This window comes from Nerophis lumbriciformis, linkage group LG37 (assembly GCF_033978685.3).
Source record: "Nerophis lumbriciformis linkage group LG37, RoL_Nlum_v2.1, whole genome shotgun sequence".
Classification (NCBI taxonomy): Eukaryota; Metazoa; Chordata; class Actinopteri; order Syngnathiformes; family Syngnathidae; genus Nerophis; species Nerophis lumbriciformis.
Window position 1 is genome coordinate 21,660,947 of NC_084584.2, and position 18,973 is coordinate 21,679,919.

At 36.7% G+C, this 18,973-nt stretch overlaps 1 protein-coding gene across 1 annotated transcript; it reads right to left on the reverse strand.

Moving 5' to 3' along the window:
- Positions 1 to 303: 303 nt before the first annotated feature.
- Positions 304 to 18,435, reverse strand: tpm3 (tropomyosin 3). The gene is made up of 10 exons (XM_061931275.1): positions 17,621 to 18,435; positions 17,432 to 17,557; positions 14,370 to 14,503; positions 13,997 to 14,114; positions 13,851 to 13,921; positions 6,436 to 6,511; positions 6,267 to 6,329; positions 6,126 to 6,195; positions 661 to 739; positions 304 to 526 (listed from the first exon to the last, which is right to left on the reverse strand). Exons 1-10 carry the CDS (start codon positions 17,732 to 17,734, stop codon positions 523 to 525), a joined length of 855 nt encoding a protein of 284 aa, XP_061787259.1. The 5' UTR covers positions 17,735 to 18,435; the 3' UTR covers positions 304 to 522.
- Between the last annotated feature and the right edge of the window lie 538 nt (positions 18,436 to 18,973).

Below are 18,973 nucleotides of genomic sequence, written 5' to 3' on the forward strand. Positions count from 1 at the left end.
ATTTTTAAACACTGAATTTTTACACACAAAAATGTTGCCCACACATTTTTATTGAATGGGATTTTCAGCATAATTAGATTTTGTTCACAAAATTCAAACACAAAAAATTCAGTTGCATAAATTCAGTGTCCAGAAGACATAAATTAACCTCCATACTATGTTAAGTTGATTTAGGGCCTCTTGTAATGCATAGCACTCCAAAACACACTTGCTGGGAAACGCTCCCCCAATATATTCCCCAGTGACAAATAAATGAAGTGTGTTCTGTTCTAAATAGCATGCGCAGCAAAAACAGACACAGACTTTGAGCATTTCTTCCCCCGTTTAAACATGGTTAAAGAACACAAAGTAGTATAACTAAAGGGTGGATTTGCACAGAGTAAACTGCTGCTGCGTGTTTGAAAAGGTGTGCAAGTGCAGCATAAAACGGACAGTTACGAGGAATGGAGGAAGAGAAGAAAAAAGGGTCAGATTTGAGCTGAGAGAGTGAGAAAGGTGGCGGGCAGGACTTCCAGTGGTGATTTAGCTACAAAACAAAACAAAAAAAGGTGAAATAAAAATTCCATATGAATTGCTGGTATTTTGTTAAATATTTGGGTTATTGCGCATTAGGATAAAAATCTTTAATGAAACAAATTTTAAGGGGTGATGGGTGCTTACATGGATGTCATGTCATTGAGCGCGTGGTCCAATTCCTCGCTGATGGCTTTGTATTTGAGTTTCTGTGCATAGAGCTCATCTGTGCAAGGAGACAATACAACATGCTTGGATTAAGCAACATCACATGATGACAGCAATATACAGTAAATGCACACCTATTTGTGATTCAGTATTCACAGGTTTTTTTATTGTGATAAAACACACCCATTAACCAGAGGTGGGACCAAGTCATTGCTTTGCAAGTCACAAGTAAGTCTCAAGTCTTTGCCCTCAAGTCCCGAGTCAAGTCCAAAGTCAAGACTGGAAAGTCTCAAGTCAAGTCCCAAGTCCTGCATTTTGAGTTTCGAGTCCTTTCAAGTCCTTTTAACCACAGACTAATATATTTACACAGATTGTGTGTGCTTTTAAAACACTGTATTTATTAATTAAAACAAGTGCATTTGAAATTGCAGGAAAAAAAATAGTGCTGACATTGCACTTCATAATAGCACTATTAACCAGTCATTTTAAACATTTAACTCATTCCTTTACAGAATAAACACATTTGAAAAAACAATTGCAACTGTACTTATTTGTACAAAAGTGTTAACATTGTATTTCCATGGCATATTGCATTGTAACTAGTTCCACAGCAGTTTCTATCCTGTTATTACCTGATCTCATTGATCTCATCTCATACTGTATGTGTGCGTACACATGAAAAACATAACAAATACATGAACATAATGAACAGAGTTGTACTTTTTAGATGTCAGTGCCCTATGCAATATGTAAACATTCTTAATTTAGTATACATTTTAACTGACGTTTATTTGACTATGTTTGTCTTTTTGTAGGTGGCTAAATTACGCGATGCTGCTGACCGCCGTCTAACGTTACGTTACGTTACTGTGTGTGATACATTGACTAATGTAACGTTATGTTCTGGGTATTTGTTCTGTTGTGTTTATGTTGTGTTACGATGCAGATGTTCTCCCGAAATGTGTTTGTCATTCATGTTTGGTGTGGGTTCACAGTGTGGCGCATATTTGTAACAGTGTTAAAGTTGTTTATACGGCCACCCTCAATGTGACCTGCATGGCTGTTGACCAAGTATGCTTGCATTCACTTGTGTGTGTACAAAATCGTAGATATAATGTGATTGGGCCGGCACGCAAAGGCAGTGCCTTTAAGGATTATTGGCGCTCTGTACTTCTCCCTATGTCCGTGTACCACTCCGTACAGCGGCGTTTTAAAAAGTCATACATTTTGCTTATTGAAACCGATACTTTCCGATATGGAGTTTGCATGTTCTCCCCGTGACTGCTTGGGTTCCCTCCGGGTACTCCGGCTTCCTCCCACCTCCAAAGACATGTACCTGGGGATAGGTTGATTGGAAACACTAAATTGGCCCTAGTGTGTGAATGTGAGTGTGAATGTTGTCTGTCTATCTGTGTTGGCCCTGCGATGAGGTGGGGACTTGTCCAGGGTGTACCCCGCCTTCCGCCCGATTGTAGCTGAGATAGGCTCCAGCGCCCCCGCGACCCCGAAGGGACTAAGCGGTAGAAAATGGATGGATGGATAAATTTTGCTTATTGAAACCGATACTTTCCGATATTACATTTTGAAGGATTTATCGGCCGATTATATCGGCAGTCCGATAATATCGGACATCTCTAATAAAAAATATTAACTTTAGGTCATCAGATCTAAATTTGATCGATGGATATTTAAGCATTGAACGTAAAAAAATATATACATATATATTACTAATTTTTAACACTTAATGACTGAGACTCTTTTGGGCCCCTGTGACCTTTAACATTCACCAGAATTGAGGGAAGCCCTAAGACAGGGGTGTCCAAACTACTGCCTGCGGACCAAGTGCGGTCCGCGAAACATTACAAGTTAAACAAGAAGATTGGCCCTGAGGGCCATTGTCGCCATCGAGTGGGCAAAGACGGAATTGCTGGTCAAAGACCACGTAATTCATTTGAAAGTGATGTGAGCACAGCATCAATATAACGTACTGTATATATGGCAACCCAATCCAATCACCTTTCCCCACTCATGGTATAAATTAACTATAACCAACAAAAAAAAAGTCAACATACTGTCGCACATAACACACCTTCTACTCTTTGAACATTGGGGACTCATGGGTGATATGCTAAACACTTTCTCCACACTTCCCCATGTTTGGCGCATTTTAGCTGCTTGATATTTCTGATTGATTACAAAACTTTAAGGAGGTCGTCACGGAAGTAAACAAGGTAGAAGTCAAATTTTCACATACTCCTAGTATTCTTTGTTTTATCGTTTATACTTCATATTGCATTGTCGTCAGGGTCTTATGGGGGGGTTGTTAAATTGAAGTAGTTGAAGTTATGTGTTATTGTTCAGTCTGTTGTAGCTTGCTTTAATCAAGGCAAAAAAAGTGTCGTAATTTGTGTGTTTGTGTTCACGCGCGCGCATTAATATAACAGCATATTTGCGATTACCCTCGAACATGTGGCTTTACCGCAGCATTCAATCGCCGATTAGTTGTAAAAACATCTGTGTAAACATGATCACAAATCACTTTGGGACAGCACACAGCTGTAATAAATAATAATATATAAACAACTGAACTTAGTGTATTGTTTTTGTTATCAAATGTATTTACATTACACATATATTTAATATTAGGGTGAGAAGCTCTGTCATTCGGGGGGAGCTCAAAGTAAAGCCGCTGCTCCTCCACATCGAGAGGAGCCAGATGAGGTGGTTCGGGCATCTGGTCAGGATGCCACCCGAACGCCTCCCTAGGAAGGTGTTTCGGGCACGTCCGACCGGTAGGAGGCCACGGGGAAGACCCAGGACACGCTGGGAAGACTATCTCTCCCGGCTGGCCTGGGAACGCCTCGGATCCCCCGGGAGGAGCTGGACGAAGTGGCTGGGGAGAGGGAAGTCTGGGCTTCCCTGCTTAAGCTGCTGCCCCCGCGACCCGACCTCGGATAAGCGGAAGAAGATGGATGGATGGATGGATATATTTAAAATCTATATCAGTACACATACTTCAAAACTTTATAAACATTACATATACATTGGGTGTATGTATGTGTATGTATATATATATACTGTGTATATATACATATATACGTATATATATATATATATATATATATATATATATATATATATATATATATATATATATATATATATATATATATATATATATACTGTATATATACTCCAGCACCCCCCGCGAACCCAAAAGGGACAAGCGGTAAAAAATGGATGGATGGACGGATATATTTATCTTATATGTATATAATATATTAATATAATATGTATATATACATATGTATGTACACATATATACGTACGTATGGGCTATATATATATATGTGTGTATATATGTTGTTGCTTTACATACAGTCGGCTTTCGGCCCCCGGCCAAATTTTTTGTAGCCTCATGCGGCCAATGGGTGAAAAAGTTTGGACACCCCTGCCCTGCGAGTTAAAATATATATTGGATTCATTTTGAAAATGAAAAATATCAAAATGTTCCACGCATGCTTTTATTTTTTCAGTGTCAAGTTTGGACAACCCTGATCTATATGAAACCCCCTAAATCATATCAATGAATAATTTTTTTCCCCACAAAAAAGTGCCAACAAATTCAATAAAAAGTGTCAAGAGTATGAATTTAAAAAGATAATTCATCCATCCATCCATCCATTTTCTACCGCTTATTCCCTTTGGGGTCGCGGGGGGCGCTGGAGCCTATCTCAGCTACAATCGGGCGGAAGGCGGGGTACACCCTGGACAAGTCGCCACTCACTTAAATATAATTATAAATATGACACATTTCTCTTTATCTCCGAGTCATTAATACATCATTATTATGATTACATTATTAATAGTGTATTACCTGGGGGTTAAGCCTCCCCCTGTCTTTAAAACATAGCGCGCCTTTGTTTCCAACTTTAATACGGAGACCTTGAACGCACCACAATTATGTGCAATGAGCTGCAGAAGTGAAACTTATACATAACTTTCTCCATGCTGTCACAAATAAGATTTATTAGTCTCATTGAGGTGGCGACTTGTCCAGGGTGTACCCCGCCTTCCGCCCGAATGCAGCTGAGATAGACTCCAGCACCCCCCGCCACCCCAAAAGGGACAAGCGGTAGAAAATGGATGGATGGATGGATAGTCTCTGATACTGGGTTTGCCGCTTTCCAGGTGGAACAAACCATTTTATATATTTCATAGGGAGGTAAAGGTAGTTTTAAACATTCTTCATTTGATTCAAGCAAACCTATTATTGAACGTTGACTTTGCAAAAATCCCCTTGTGCCTGAGGCCTCAGTAAATTTACCCCTCCACTTTGTCGCCCCCTGGTGGCGAGTTCCTTTACATTTAACAATCTAAAGCACAGGTGTCAAACTCAAGGCCCGGGGGCCAGATCTGGCCCGCGACATCATTTGATCTGGCCCGCAAACACCTGGAAATGATATTTGTCAATAAAGTACTTAATATTTTCTCACTAAATGTAATTGATTTTTTTCATTTTGACAGAAAAATATATGTACTGCTTGAAATTGCATACCTTTTTAAACTTTTAACAGTATCCAATATTGCAACAAATATTACAGTATATCACACGTTCCAAAAATGTTTTTGTCTAAATAATAAAGAAATAAAAATACTTAACTTTACAGCAAACAACCAATCAAATCCATAAAAATTAAAGTACTTCTTTATAGCATATTACTGTAAATAAAAAAAAAACTACTACTGTTTTTTGCATTAAAATTCTGTTGACTGAGCTGCCAGTTTTTGACTGTAAAATCTATGGTTGTTGTTTTTAACGGTGTATTACTGTAAATGGAAAGAAGGTACATTTGTTTTTACGGTAAAAAACTGGCAGGTAAATTGCCAGAATAAGAAAATAACTTGTACTGTTTTTCCATTAACAATAAATGTTGTAAAAAAAAAACAATGTGAATTTAAAACAAATTCTGGCAACTAAGCTGCCAGCTGTTTCCGTAAACCCCCCCACCCCAACCCTCCTAATAAAAGAGTGGTACTGTTTTTCCATTTACCGTAAAATGTTGTAAACATTTTTAAATAAACCATATTTTACAGTCACATTTTGTAAATCTAAAGTTTTTACTGCAAAATCGACAGTCTACTTAAAACAATTTATATAATGAAATTATATAATTAAATCCAGAGGCAAATTCATACATTATTTACAAGTGGCCCTCTGATGGCAGCCATAACTGCGATGTGGCCCTGAATTAAAACGAGTTTGACATCCCTGATCTAAAGGGTTTAAAAAATATATTAGGGCATAATAAAGGCCTTAAAGTGTGCATTTGTATGGGTGGCTGCATTATTTGCGTAAGGTTGAGGCGGGACGTAACCTCTGCAACAGAAATCTACTGTACAGATTTTTTGGGGCGAGCATAGAGGAAGAATGTGATCCGTACCTTCCAGATCATCAATGGTCTTCTCCAGCTTGGCCACAGACCTCTCAGCAAACTCCGCTCTGGTCTCAGCCTGACATTAAATCAACGCAAATGTCAACATGTTTTAGATTCAAAGTGAAAAAACGTTTTGATCCTTTTTACCTCTTTCAGCTTGTCTGTCAGAATCTTGATCTCTTCCTCGTATTTGTCCTCCTTCTGAGAGTACTGTGTGGACAAATAGCTCCAATTAATGTGCAATAATGCACTGAAGTATTTACTTTTGGATTCATCTTTGATGTTTGTGCAAAAAAATAAGTCAAAAATCAAGTACCTTCTCGGCCTGCGCCTCCAGGGACTTCAGGTTATTTGTAACTGTCTTCAGTTCCTCCTCCAGCTCAGCACATTTTCTGGTGTAATGTTTGGTTTAACACAACAAAAGGGAAGAGAAAAGTGGAAGCAAGTGCATTAGAAAAGCATACCTGTTTCCCCCTCAAAAAACAACTGACACCAAAAAATGGCAGACACTTACCATTCTAAGCTACCTCTTTCTATAAAAATTCTAGGTTTCAGAATAGTTAGTTGTGGTAGAGCACAAAATCATTACAGCATTTGTTACTAAAAAACAAACTACAGCTATTAAAGGGGAACTGCACGTTTGTTTTTGGAATTTTGCATATGGCTTACAATTGTTTACACATCTTTTTTTTTTAGGATTCTAAAGATGATTAAAAAAAAAAGCTTGCAAAATGCAGCTAATGGGAGTCACCGTTGTAGCCTTCAAAGCCCTATAACACAACTACACGCTACAAGTACAAACAGACACGTTCATAACAATATGTAATATGTACAATATTTACTGTATTTTGGTCATTTTAGGCTCCAGCGCCCCCCGCGACCCCAAAGGGAATAAGCGGTAGAAAATGGATGGATGGATGTGCATTACCATTACTTCTTTCCTCAGCGCATTTATTTCCGTTTCCATAGCAGCGTACTTCTGACTTTCGTGAACAAACGTGTGTGTTCTAATCATGGCAGACTTGGTAACAGACAACAAAGACCATTATATTTGGACAAATGAGGATTCACAACCTTATATTTTTGAATCTGAATATATGGAGGACGAACTGCTGGTTATAGAAGCGAGCACGAAGGAAGCAGAAAGGTTGAGGTGAAAGTGACTTGTCGGTGTAAATGTGGAACTTGGAGTCAAGCTATGCCTACATAAATGGCGTGCTTACCCAAAGTCAAACTTCTCCGGCCAGCTGAACCAAACAGTGAGTGAGTCACTGTAATATTGATCGTGATACTACTACATACTAACTACATACGCTGTTGAGCGAGCCGTGTACAAACAAAACATGAAATGTGGGCTAATACTTTGACTTTGACGCTGTAAATGTGGAACTTGGAGCCAAGCTATTTTGATTTAAATGGCGTGCTTACCCAAAATCAACTTGAAACAACTTCACCAACCAGCTGCACCAAACAGGCAACCGTCCATCAAGTGACTTTGATATTTATCATGATACACATAGCACATCATGCTTGTTATCACAACTAAATACACACAACATGACATGTGGGCTAATACTTTACAGATACTGTAATATGATTGTTATGTTTTTCAGTCAGTACAGATTTGTGTCCTATCGCATTAGGTTGTGCATTACAAACTCAAAAGCCATTCAGCTGCTGACGCAAAAGCTAGCTTACCTCCTGCCGTAGCCAGCCTACCTCTTGCTGCAGCTAGCGTATGGCTAGGCAATGTGTTACTACGCTAGATAATTAGTTCCTCAGTGTTTGCTCTTACATAAACAATGTCGCTACAGCTTAGTTATTATACAGGCTACGGAACGTAAATAAAGTATTGTTGGCGGTTTTGCAGTTCCCCTTTAAGGAAGCCAAGAAAATGTGTCTGATACATACATCACTCTAACAATAGCCAGCAAGCTAACTTGCTAACTAGCTACATGAATTAATTTAGGCTGACCATATTCTGAAATCCCAAAAAGAGGACACATATATGCGTGCCAAGGCGGGGAGCACGCCAAGGCCGGGACTAGGTGAAAATTTGCCAATGATACTTGAACTTGCTTTATAAATAATATATTTATTTCAATAAAGCATTTTTTGTCCTCTGTTGACAGCAGTGTTGGCGCTAGGAATTTTCAAAATGGGGTCCCCATCAAGTCATAAAAATGGGGTCCCACAGTAAATTTTTGGGATCCCACTTTTTTGTAAGCGTTTTGAAAAAAAAAGATAAACCTATGCATTATCCTGTTATATCTCACATTCTATATTGTGTTTTGGAAAAAGGTTGTCATAAACGTTACTTAATTCATTAAAAAAAATAATAAAAAAAGAAAACAAATGTGTATACATATGTAAATGTATTCAGTTATAAACATTCATTCACTTTCTTCTTTCCTTCATGGATCTGAACTTTACCGCTGCTGGTAGTTTTTTCTATGTTTTTATTTAATAAGTTGTAGGTGTATTTATTTCAGTATAAAAGTGTAAAAAGTGTTTTGCTTCGGTCATGAAATGATGATAATGGTGTGCCGGGGCATACATACATTTTATATTTAACGCTTAAATCTCTGGAGTCTACATCAACTTCAGATCTATCCCTCATTTCAAAATGTTTTAGTTTTTTTATGTTTTTAATAGCAAACACACAAAATATGCAAAATCTTCCACCAAAAATATTTTTCAAAGTGGAATATTTGATGTGAAGTAATCGGAACCTTGGATAGATCAATAATTCATAATAACATTGATTTTGATTCAATATTATGTTTTGAGCAATGACAGTTTGAAAGAAAAAAATACAGCTTTGTTTTATTAGTCAACATTGCAACTTTTTCTAAATTACATTTCACCTTTAAGCTTTTTTATTTCACTTTTGTTATGTTTTTGTTTATTTTAATAGTATTTTTAGAATGTGCCGTGGGCCTTTAAAATATTAGCTGTGGGCCACAAATGGCCTCGGGGGCCCACTTTTGACACCCCTGCTATAGATAATAAAAAATTAAATCTGATAAATCTATCGATAAAAAGCAGAGCCTGGCGACGCATGCGCATTTATCATAACTCTCTCTGTCTCTGCCCCTCCCTCACGAATGCTGCTGCGTGCGCACACCTTCACAATTTGTTTTGTTTTTAACCCCTTCTAACCCTGGACGTACATTAAAATACACGCAACCCTAACTCAAAATACCGGACAGTTGAGGCATTTAAGAAACTCCGCCCGGACAGCCCCGCAAAAGAGGACATGTCCGAGGAAAAGAGGACGTATGGTCAGTCTAAATTAATTATATGAATGAATGTTGGCTAAGAGGGTGTGGCTTGTCAAGTAAGTGTTTTAGTCAGGCAGCAGGCCTATTTGATTCTTTACAGATTAGAACAAAGGCAAATTAAAGCCATAATCAAGCCAAAAGCAGGATTGAGAAGTTTAGTAAACAAATAACGTGCCAGCTCAGCCCTCAGAAATATAAACTTACCTCACTAAGATGGCCGACATGTTAGCCGAAGTATGCTAAAACGTGTTATAAAAATACTAGGTTTTACAATATTTAGGTGGTGATGGAGGACAACATTACTACAATTGTTACAAAAACAAACTACACCCTTAAAGGAAGTAGATAAAAAGTATCAGATGCATTACTTAAACAAAAAAAATCCTATCTTGCAAGGAAGCTAACTTGCTAACTATGTACAACATAGATATAAATGAATGCTGGCTAAGAGGGTTTGGCTTATCCAGTGAGTGTTGTAGTCAGGCCTATTTGATTCTCACATCTTAAAAAAAGCAAATTCAAGACTAAATTTAGCCAAAAGCAGGATTGAGAAGTTTAGTAAACAAATAATAATGTGCCAGCTCAGGCCTCAGAAATATAAACTTACCTCACTAAGATGGCCGACTTGTTAGCCTAAGTATGCTACAACTTGTTATGAAAATACTAGGTTTTACAATATTTAGTTAGTGGTGGAGGACAACATTACTACATGTGTTACAAAAACAAACTACACCCTTAAAGGAAGTAGAGAAAAAGTATCAGATACATTACTTTAACAATCAATTCCTATCAAGCAAGGAAGCTAGCTAGCTACATGAATGAATTATATGAATGCATGTTGGCTAAGAGGGTTTGGCTTGTCAAATAAGTCTTTTAGTCAGGCGGCAGGCCTATTTGATTCTTTACAGATTAGAACAAAGACATAATAATGATAAATGGGTTGTACTTGTATAGCGCTTTTCTACCTTCAAGGTACTCAAAGCGCTTTGACACTACTTCCACATTTACCCATTCACACACACATTCACACACTGATGGATGGAGCTGCCATGCAAGGCGCTAACCAGCACCCATCAGGAGCAAGGGTGAAGTGTCTTGCTCAGGACACAACGGACATGACAAGGTTGGTACTAGGTGGGGATCAAGCCAAAAGCAGGATTGAGAAGTTTAGTAAACAAATAATAATGTGCCAGCTCAGCCCTCAGAAATATAAACTTACCTCACTAAGATGGCCGACATGTTAGCCTAAGTATGCTAAAACTTGTTATGAAAATACTAGGTTTTACAATATTTAGGTAGTGATGGAGGACAACATTACTATATTTGTTACAAAAACAAACTACACCCTTAAAGGAAGTAGAGAAAAAGTATCAGATACATTACTTTAACAATCAATTGCTATCTAGCAAGGAAGCTAACTTGCTAACTAGGTACAACATAGATATAAATGAATGTTGGCTAAGAGAGTTTGGCTTGTCCAGTGAGTGTTGTAGTCAGACCTATTCGATTCTCATAGCTTAAAAAAAGCAAATTCAAGACTAAATCTAGCCAAAAGCAGGATTGAGAAGTTTAGTAAACAAATAATAATCAAAGACACTCACGCCTGTGCCAGCTCAGCCCTCAGAAAAATGAATGTACCTCACTAACATGGCCGACATGTTAGCCTAAGTACCGGTATGCTAAAACTTGTTATGAAAATACTAGGTTTTACAATATTTAAGTAGTGATGTAGGACAACATTACTACATTTGTTACAAAAACAAACTACACCCTTAAAGAAAGTAGAGAAAAAATATCAGGTCCATTACTTTAACAAAAAAATTCCTATCTTGCAAGGAAGCTAACTTGCTAACTAGCTACAACATAGATAGAAATGAATGCTGGCTAAGAGAGTTTGGCTTGTCCAGTGAGTGCCTATTTGATTCTCATAGCTTAAAAAAAGCAAATTCAAGACTAAATCTAGCCAAAAGCAGGATTGAGAAGTTTAGTTAACAAATAATAATCAAAGAGCAGACGTTCACACCTGTGCCAGCTCAGCCCTCAGAAATATAAACTTACCTCACTAAGATGGCCGACATGTTAGCCTAAGTATGCTAAAACTTGTTATGAAAATACTAGGTTTTACAATATTTAGTTAGTGGTGGAGGACAACATTACTACATTTGTTACATTACAAAAACAAACTACACTTTTAAAGAAAGTCAAGAAAAAGTATCAGATACATTACTTTAACAATCAATTCCTATCTAGCAAGGAAGCTAACGTGCTAACTAGCTACATGAATGAATTATATGAATGCATGTTGGCTAAGAGAATGTGGCTTGTCAAATAAGTGTTTTAGTCAGGCGGCAGGCCTATTTGATTCTTTACAGATTAGAACAAAGGCAAATTAAAGACATAATCAAGCCAAAAGGAGGATTGAGAAGTTTAGTAAACAAATAATAATGTGCCAGCTCAGCCCTCAGAAATATAAACTTACCTCACTAAGATGGCCGACATGTTATGCTAAAACTTGTTATGAAAATACTAGGTTTTACAATATTTAGGTAGTGGTGGAGGACAACATTACTATATTTGTTACAAAAACAAACTACAACCTTAAAGGAAATTGAGTATCAGATACATTACTTAAACAAGAAAATTCCAATCTTGCAAGGAAGCTAACTTGCTAACTAAGATGGCCTACACGTTAGCCTAAGTATGCTAAAACTTGTTATGAAAATACTAGCTTTTACAATATTTAGTTAGTGGTGGAGGACAACATTACTACATGTGTTACAAAAACAAACTACACCCTTAAAGGAAGTAGATAAAAAGTATCAGATACATTACTTTAACAAAAAATTCCTATCTTGCAATGGAGCTAACTTGCTAACTATGTACAACATAGATATAAATGAATGCTGGCTAAGAGAGTTTGGCTTGTCCAGTGAGTGCCTATTTGATTCTCATAGCTTAAAAAAAGCAAATTCAAGACTAAATCTAGCCAAAAGCAGGATTGAGAAGTTTAGTAAACAAATAATAATCAAAGAGCAGACACTCACGCCTGTGCCAGCTCAGCCCTCAGAAAAATAAACTTACCTCACTAAGATGGCCGACATGTTAGCCTAAGTATGCTAAAACTTGTTATGAAAATACTAGGTTTTACAATATTTAGGTAGTGATGTAGGACAACATTACTACATTTGTTACAAAAACAAACTACACCCTTAAAGGAAGTAGATAAAAAGTATCAAATACATTACTTAAACAAAAAAAATTCCTATCTTGCAAGGAAGCTAACTTGCTAACTAGCTACATGAATGCATTATATGAATGCATGTTGGCTAAGAGGATGTGGCTTGTCAAATAAGTGTTTTAGTCAGGCGGCAGGCCTATTTGATTCTTTACAGATTAGAACAAAGGCAAATTAAAGACAATATCAAGCCAAAAGCAGGTTTGAGAAGTTTAGTAAACAAATAATAATGTGCCAGCTCAGCCCTCAGAAATATAAACTTATCTCACTAAGATGGCCGACATGTTATGCTAAAACTTGTTATGAAAATACTAGGTTTTACAATATTTAGGTAGTGGTGGAGGACAACATTACTATATTTGTTACAAAAACAAACTACAACCTTAAAGGAAATTGAGTATCAGATACATTACTTAAACAAGAAAATTCCTATCTTGCAAGGAAGCTAACTTGCTAACTATGTACAACATAGATATAAATGAATGTTGGCTAAAAGGGTTTGGCTTGTCCAATGAGTGTTTTAGTCAGGCCTATTTGATTCTCATAGCTTAAAAAGAGCAAATTCAAGACTAAATCCAGCCAAAAGCAGGATTGAGAAGTTTCGTAAACAAATAATAATCAAAGAGCAGACACTCACACCTGTGCCAGCTCAACCCTCAGAAATATAAACTTACCTCACTAAGATGGCCGACATGTTTTTGATTGATTGATTGAGACTTTTATTAGTAGGTTGCACAGTGAAGTACATATTCCGTACAATTGACCACTAAATGGTAACACCAAGTTTTTCAACTTCTTTAAGTCGGGGTCCACTTAAATTGATTCATGATACAGATATATACTATCAGATATACTATCATCATAATAAGTCATCACACAAGATAATCAGAGTATATACATTGAATTATTTACATTATTTACAATCCGGGGTGTGGGATGTGGAGAAGGAGGGGGGGGGGGGTAGGTTTGGTTGTTATCATAACAATTGAGAACAGAGAAATGGACATTGAAACAGTGTAGGTCTGTTAGCCTAAGTATGCTAAAAGTATGCTTGTTTTGAAAATACTAGGTTTTACAATATTTAAAACTTGTTATGAAAATACTAGGTTATATAATATATAGTTAGTTTGATTCTCACAGCTTAAAAAAAGCAAATTCAAGACAAAATCAAGCCAAAAGCTGTATTAAGAAGTTGAGTTCAATAAAACTCACCCCTCTGCCAGCTCGGCCCTCTCCTCCGTGCGCTCCAGCTCCCCTTCCACTATCACCAGCTTACGTGCCACCTGAACGCATCACCACACTCTTAATATCCAACGCTCCCCGCGACCTTCGACCCACAACAGGGAATACGAGCTCACCTCTTCGTACTTGCGGTCGGAATCCTCCGCGATGTGCTTGGCCTCCTTCAGCTGGATCTCTTGGAGCTCCATCTTCTCCTCGTCTTTGAGAGCCCTGTTCTCGATCACCTTCATGGCTCTGCACGCACATGAGATGTCCATCATGTTCGCCATCGTTAAAGTAAAGCTTAAAAAAATAACATTCACTCACACATTTGCATGCTTTGAATGGGTAAAAATGGCGCCATCTGGTGGACAGGTATTTAAAAATTGAATGTGTGTTGTCTAAATCGCAAATTTTACCCAAATGATTGCACTAGTTATGTGATCTTGATGTCATTATATGTTCTTTGTGTACCGTTGCTGATTTTTTTGAAGAAAAAAGAAAAAAAACCTCTCGCTTTCGTCGGCCGCCTTCTCGGCCTCCTCCAACTTCTGCAGAGCGGTCGCCAGCCTCTCCTGAGCTCGGTCCAACTCTTCCTCCACCAGCTGGATGCGCCTGTTCAAGGAGGCCACCTCCGCCTCCGCCTGGTTGCACACACGCACAAACACGCACGCACGCACGCACGCACGCACGCACGCATGCACGCACACACACACACGCACGCACGCACACACACAGGATGCAGGTTGAGTCAAACTGGTGTGAATAAACTGAGGGATGACGCACATATTGAAGACTGAAGCTAACCTAGTGGCAATGTTGCTAATAAATAAAGAAATGTCAATCACAGTCATGGGGCTTATCATGTGATTTATTAGCTTTTTAAAAAAAAATTTTTAGCTTTGCTCAGTAGCTTTTTAAAAGGCTCATTTGAATACCAAATGTTGCCAATTTCAACACAAAGGCCCTGTACTACTTGTTTATTATTATCACTTTCATGTTGACATTTATTAGTAAGACTTCAAATATACTTTATCATCAATTTCTCCTTATTCAGCATTAATATTGAATGTTGTATTGATATTATATAAATATTTTTTTTAATAGTAGATGAACCACAGTATATAGGTATAATCTATAAATAACTAATACTGTAAAAATAATAAAACAATTTGGCATGTTTATAAGGGAAATTTATGATTCATATTTTAAATTTAGGATTTATATAATTTTTTTGAATACTGTATAATCATGTATTTAAAAACATTGTATTTACCTTAAAATACATATCGATTTATATAGACAATGTACGTAGAAATAAAAAATACAATCATAATTTTTGTATTCATAGGATCATATGAATTGTTTTATACTACATGAACTGCAGTATATAAATATAATTTATATATAATAAATACAGTAAAATAAAATGATTTGGCATTTTATTTCTAAGGGAAAAAAACTACATTTATACTATTTTACTTTTAAATTCCTTATAATCTTAATTCATCAATAATAAATGTAAAAAAAATATTCAGCAAAAAACACAAATCCACTAAAAAAAATACTGCATTTTAGATTAAAAAAATGTAACCTGTTTTTATTCTATATAATACATACCATAAAATACAATATTTTGGCATTTTATTTTTAGGGGAATAAACTATCCATCCCATCCATCCATTTTCTACCGCTTGTCCCCTTTTTGGGGTCGCTGGAGCCTATTTCAGCTGCATCCGGGCGGAAGGTGGCGTACACCCTGGACAAGTCGCCACCTCATCACAGGGCCAACACAGATAGACAGACAACATTCACACTCACATTCACACACTAGGGCCAATTTAGTGTTGCCAATCAATCTATCCCCAGGTGCATGTCTTTGGAAGTGGGAGGAAGCTAAATTTATATAATATTAAAAAAAAAAATACTGTATAATAATTTTCTCTGGACGATAAATGCATTAAGAAATAATTAGATTGAACTAAAAATACAAATGGGTTAAAATAAATATTGTATAGTCATAACTTATCTATGATAAATACATAAATAAATATTTACCTATAAATACAAGGCGATTAAAATAAATATTGTACTTAGAAACCAAAAATACAATCCGTTTTTTTATTTATATAATTGTTTAAATATTTGCATAGTACATGAACTACAGTATATACATATAATGTATATATAAAAAATACTATAAAATAGTAACATTAAGCATTTTATTTTTAGGGAAAAGCTCTACATTTATATTGTTTTATTTTTAAATACTAGTGTATAATCACAATTTATTAATAATGAATGCAAAAAAAATTAAGAATTCAAACAAAAATGAAAATCAATTAAAATAAATACTGTACTTTAAAATAAAAAATACAAAATGTTTCTAATAATTATATTAACATATTTATTTTTATTTTTAAGAAAAAAAAACGTAATTTCTATAATTATATTTTTAATGATTACAATAAATACTGTACTTAAAAAAAATATATATATTATTTTGTATTTCTAATATACAAATATGTTATAGATTAAATTACAGCATATAGATATCATTTTATATTATAAATACAGTAAGAAAAAAAACATTTTTGATTTTTTTTTAGGTAAAAACCCAATAATATATTTATATTTCTAAATACTGTCTAATCATAATTTATAAAATTGAATTAAATCATCAAATTCAAATAAATAATTTAAAATATACTGTATTTACAAAAATATGTATTTTTAACTATCCCATTATATATAAAGAAATTTTTTGCCTAATTTTATATGGATACAATATACAAAAGCAACATTGTATACTAAAAAATTGTAATGAAGCCATAAAAAAATCTATCATTGTAATGCTAAAAAGGTGACAACTAGTCAGTCAGTGGCATTAACCAAAATGTATTGATTTATTAATATTCTTTAATTGTAATTATTATTTTTACTTATATTTTTACTACATGAATAATAACATATATAGTGTTAAGGCAATAATTGGATACATTTGACCTTCAACAATATCTATGTATATATATATATATATATATATATATATATATTTTTTTTTTTTCTTCGAAAAAAGGATCTCAGAGACATATAGATATGAAATAATAAATAATATGGTACTTAGAGTTTTGGAACCTTTTTTGACAATAACATGAATATTACTGCCATTTATTTTACACATTTATTTTACAAGCTAACCCACTCTTGACAACATTTAAAACAATACGGTTGTGTCCCACCTATTGGGTAGCGGATGCTGAAGGATGCACCTAAAAAGGAGTGGGGCCATTGTTAAGCTAAGAGTCAAGGTTTAGCGGCTGACATCATGGCCTAAAGCAGGCTCCTCAATCCTTGTACCCCCCACACACAGCTGTCAGTTTGGCGGGGAGGGGGGGGGGGGGGGGGTCTCCATTCAGAGCATGAGGAGAATGGAATGCAGTGGAGTGGATCTGCTTGATTTACACCGGCGGCTTTTATCTTACTGTGCCGACCATAATAGCCCCCGGCACGACCTTTCGTTGTGTTACCGGGCAAAAAACTAAATAAACAAAACAAAAGCGACAACTCACATCAGCGGCCTTCTTGTCGGCCACCTCCAGCTTCTCCTGAGCATCCTTCAGCGCCTCGGAGTATTTGTCCAGCTCGTCCTCTGTCCCCTTCAGCTTCTTCTGCATCTGCAGGAGCTCGTCTTCGTGCTAGGAGAACACGCAACAGTTAAAAGAAGAGGTCATATTTGTAGTTTCATCATCTCGGCCTACCTGTTTGCTTCTATCCTCCGCTGCTTTCTTGTCCGCCTCCGCCTGCTCCGCCTGGTCCAGAGCGTTCTCCTTGTCCAGCTTGAGCATGAGCATCTTCTTCTTGATGGCCTCCATCTTGGCGGTCGGTTCTTCTTTTTGTTTTTGGTTTTTTGGTTTTTAAAATTAGAAAAGGACGACGGGATGAGGACGGACAGACGGCCTGGCAAAGTGGACGAGACACCAAACTCTGACCAAGATGGAGGGAGAGCTTTTATACGCCGCGGTTGAAGTGACACGCCCACTTTGGAGAATCCTGGGGATCATCCCCAATGCCGCACCCTCGGTTTGTCCACGCAAATTGTGCACTTTTCACACGCCGACACAAAACCACCACCAAGTTCCACCGATAACTTCGGCCCTCATTTCCAAACATCATCAAAACATCTCCTTAAAAACAAAAAGAAAGCATTTCCCCTCTAATCCCTCGTAATGCTGCTACTTTAGCGTGTAGACTCACAGCTGTTGCCGCCGTCAAGCAAGCAGCTCTAATCTCATCTGACACCAAGTGAGTTTACACTGGCACATAATTCAGATCTGGTGGCTCTGACTCAACACCAACAACATGTCAGACGCATCCGACAAGCAAGTCGAGTGTCGCCAACAACTCAGCGAGAATCTCAGTTCATTTCCCGGTTAGTGTTTGGTAAAAATGCAATAAAATGAACAATTGAACTGTAACCTGAGAGGAAATTAGCGCCTCCCGGAATTACATCACAGCAATCTGATTGGACTATATGTAGGTGTCATGATCTTCCGGCATCTTTGACCCAATTTATTTAATGTAATTAATTTAAAAAAGAACAACATAACACATGCAAAATATACAGCCAGACAGGTGACTATTTTTTAAAAGGCTTGAGTGTTACATCATTGAAAAAAACATTCAAGATTTCTCTATATTAAAATTGTATCTATTTTTTTAAATAAAAATGTAGTTATAAATTAGAAAAAATTGATGATACTAAAATGGATTACACAAAAAGTTGGCACGTTGTGTAAATCGTAAATAAAAACAGAATACAATAATTTGCAAATCCATTTCAACCTAAATTCAATTGAATAGACTGCAAAGACGGGCGTCACGGTGGAAGAGGGGTTAGTGCATCTGCCTCACAATACGAAGGTCCTGAGTAGTCTTGGGTTCAATCCCGGGCTCGGGATCTTTCTGTGTGGAGTTTGCATGTTCTCCCCGTGACTGCGTGGGTTCCCTCCGGGTACTCCGGCTTCCTCCCACTTCCAAAGACATGCACCTGGGGATAGGTTGATTGGCAACACTAAATTGGCCCTAGTGTGTGAATGTGAGTGTGAATGTTG

Coding starts and splice junctions, on each gene's coding strand:
- tpm3 (XM_061931275.1), bottom strand. CDS start 17,734: ATGGAGGCCATCAAGAAGAAGATGCTCATGCTCAAGCTGGACAAGGAG. Junction 14,504..17,431: donor CCGACAAGAAGGCCGCTGAT/GTGAGTTGTCGC, acceptor GTGTGCAACCAG/GCGGAGGCGGAGGTGGCCTC. Junction 740..6,125: donor GACCATTGATGATCTGGAAG/GTACGGATCACA, acceptor CTCCTTGCACAG/ATGAGCTCTATGCACAGAAA.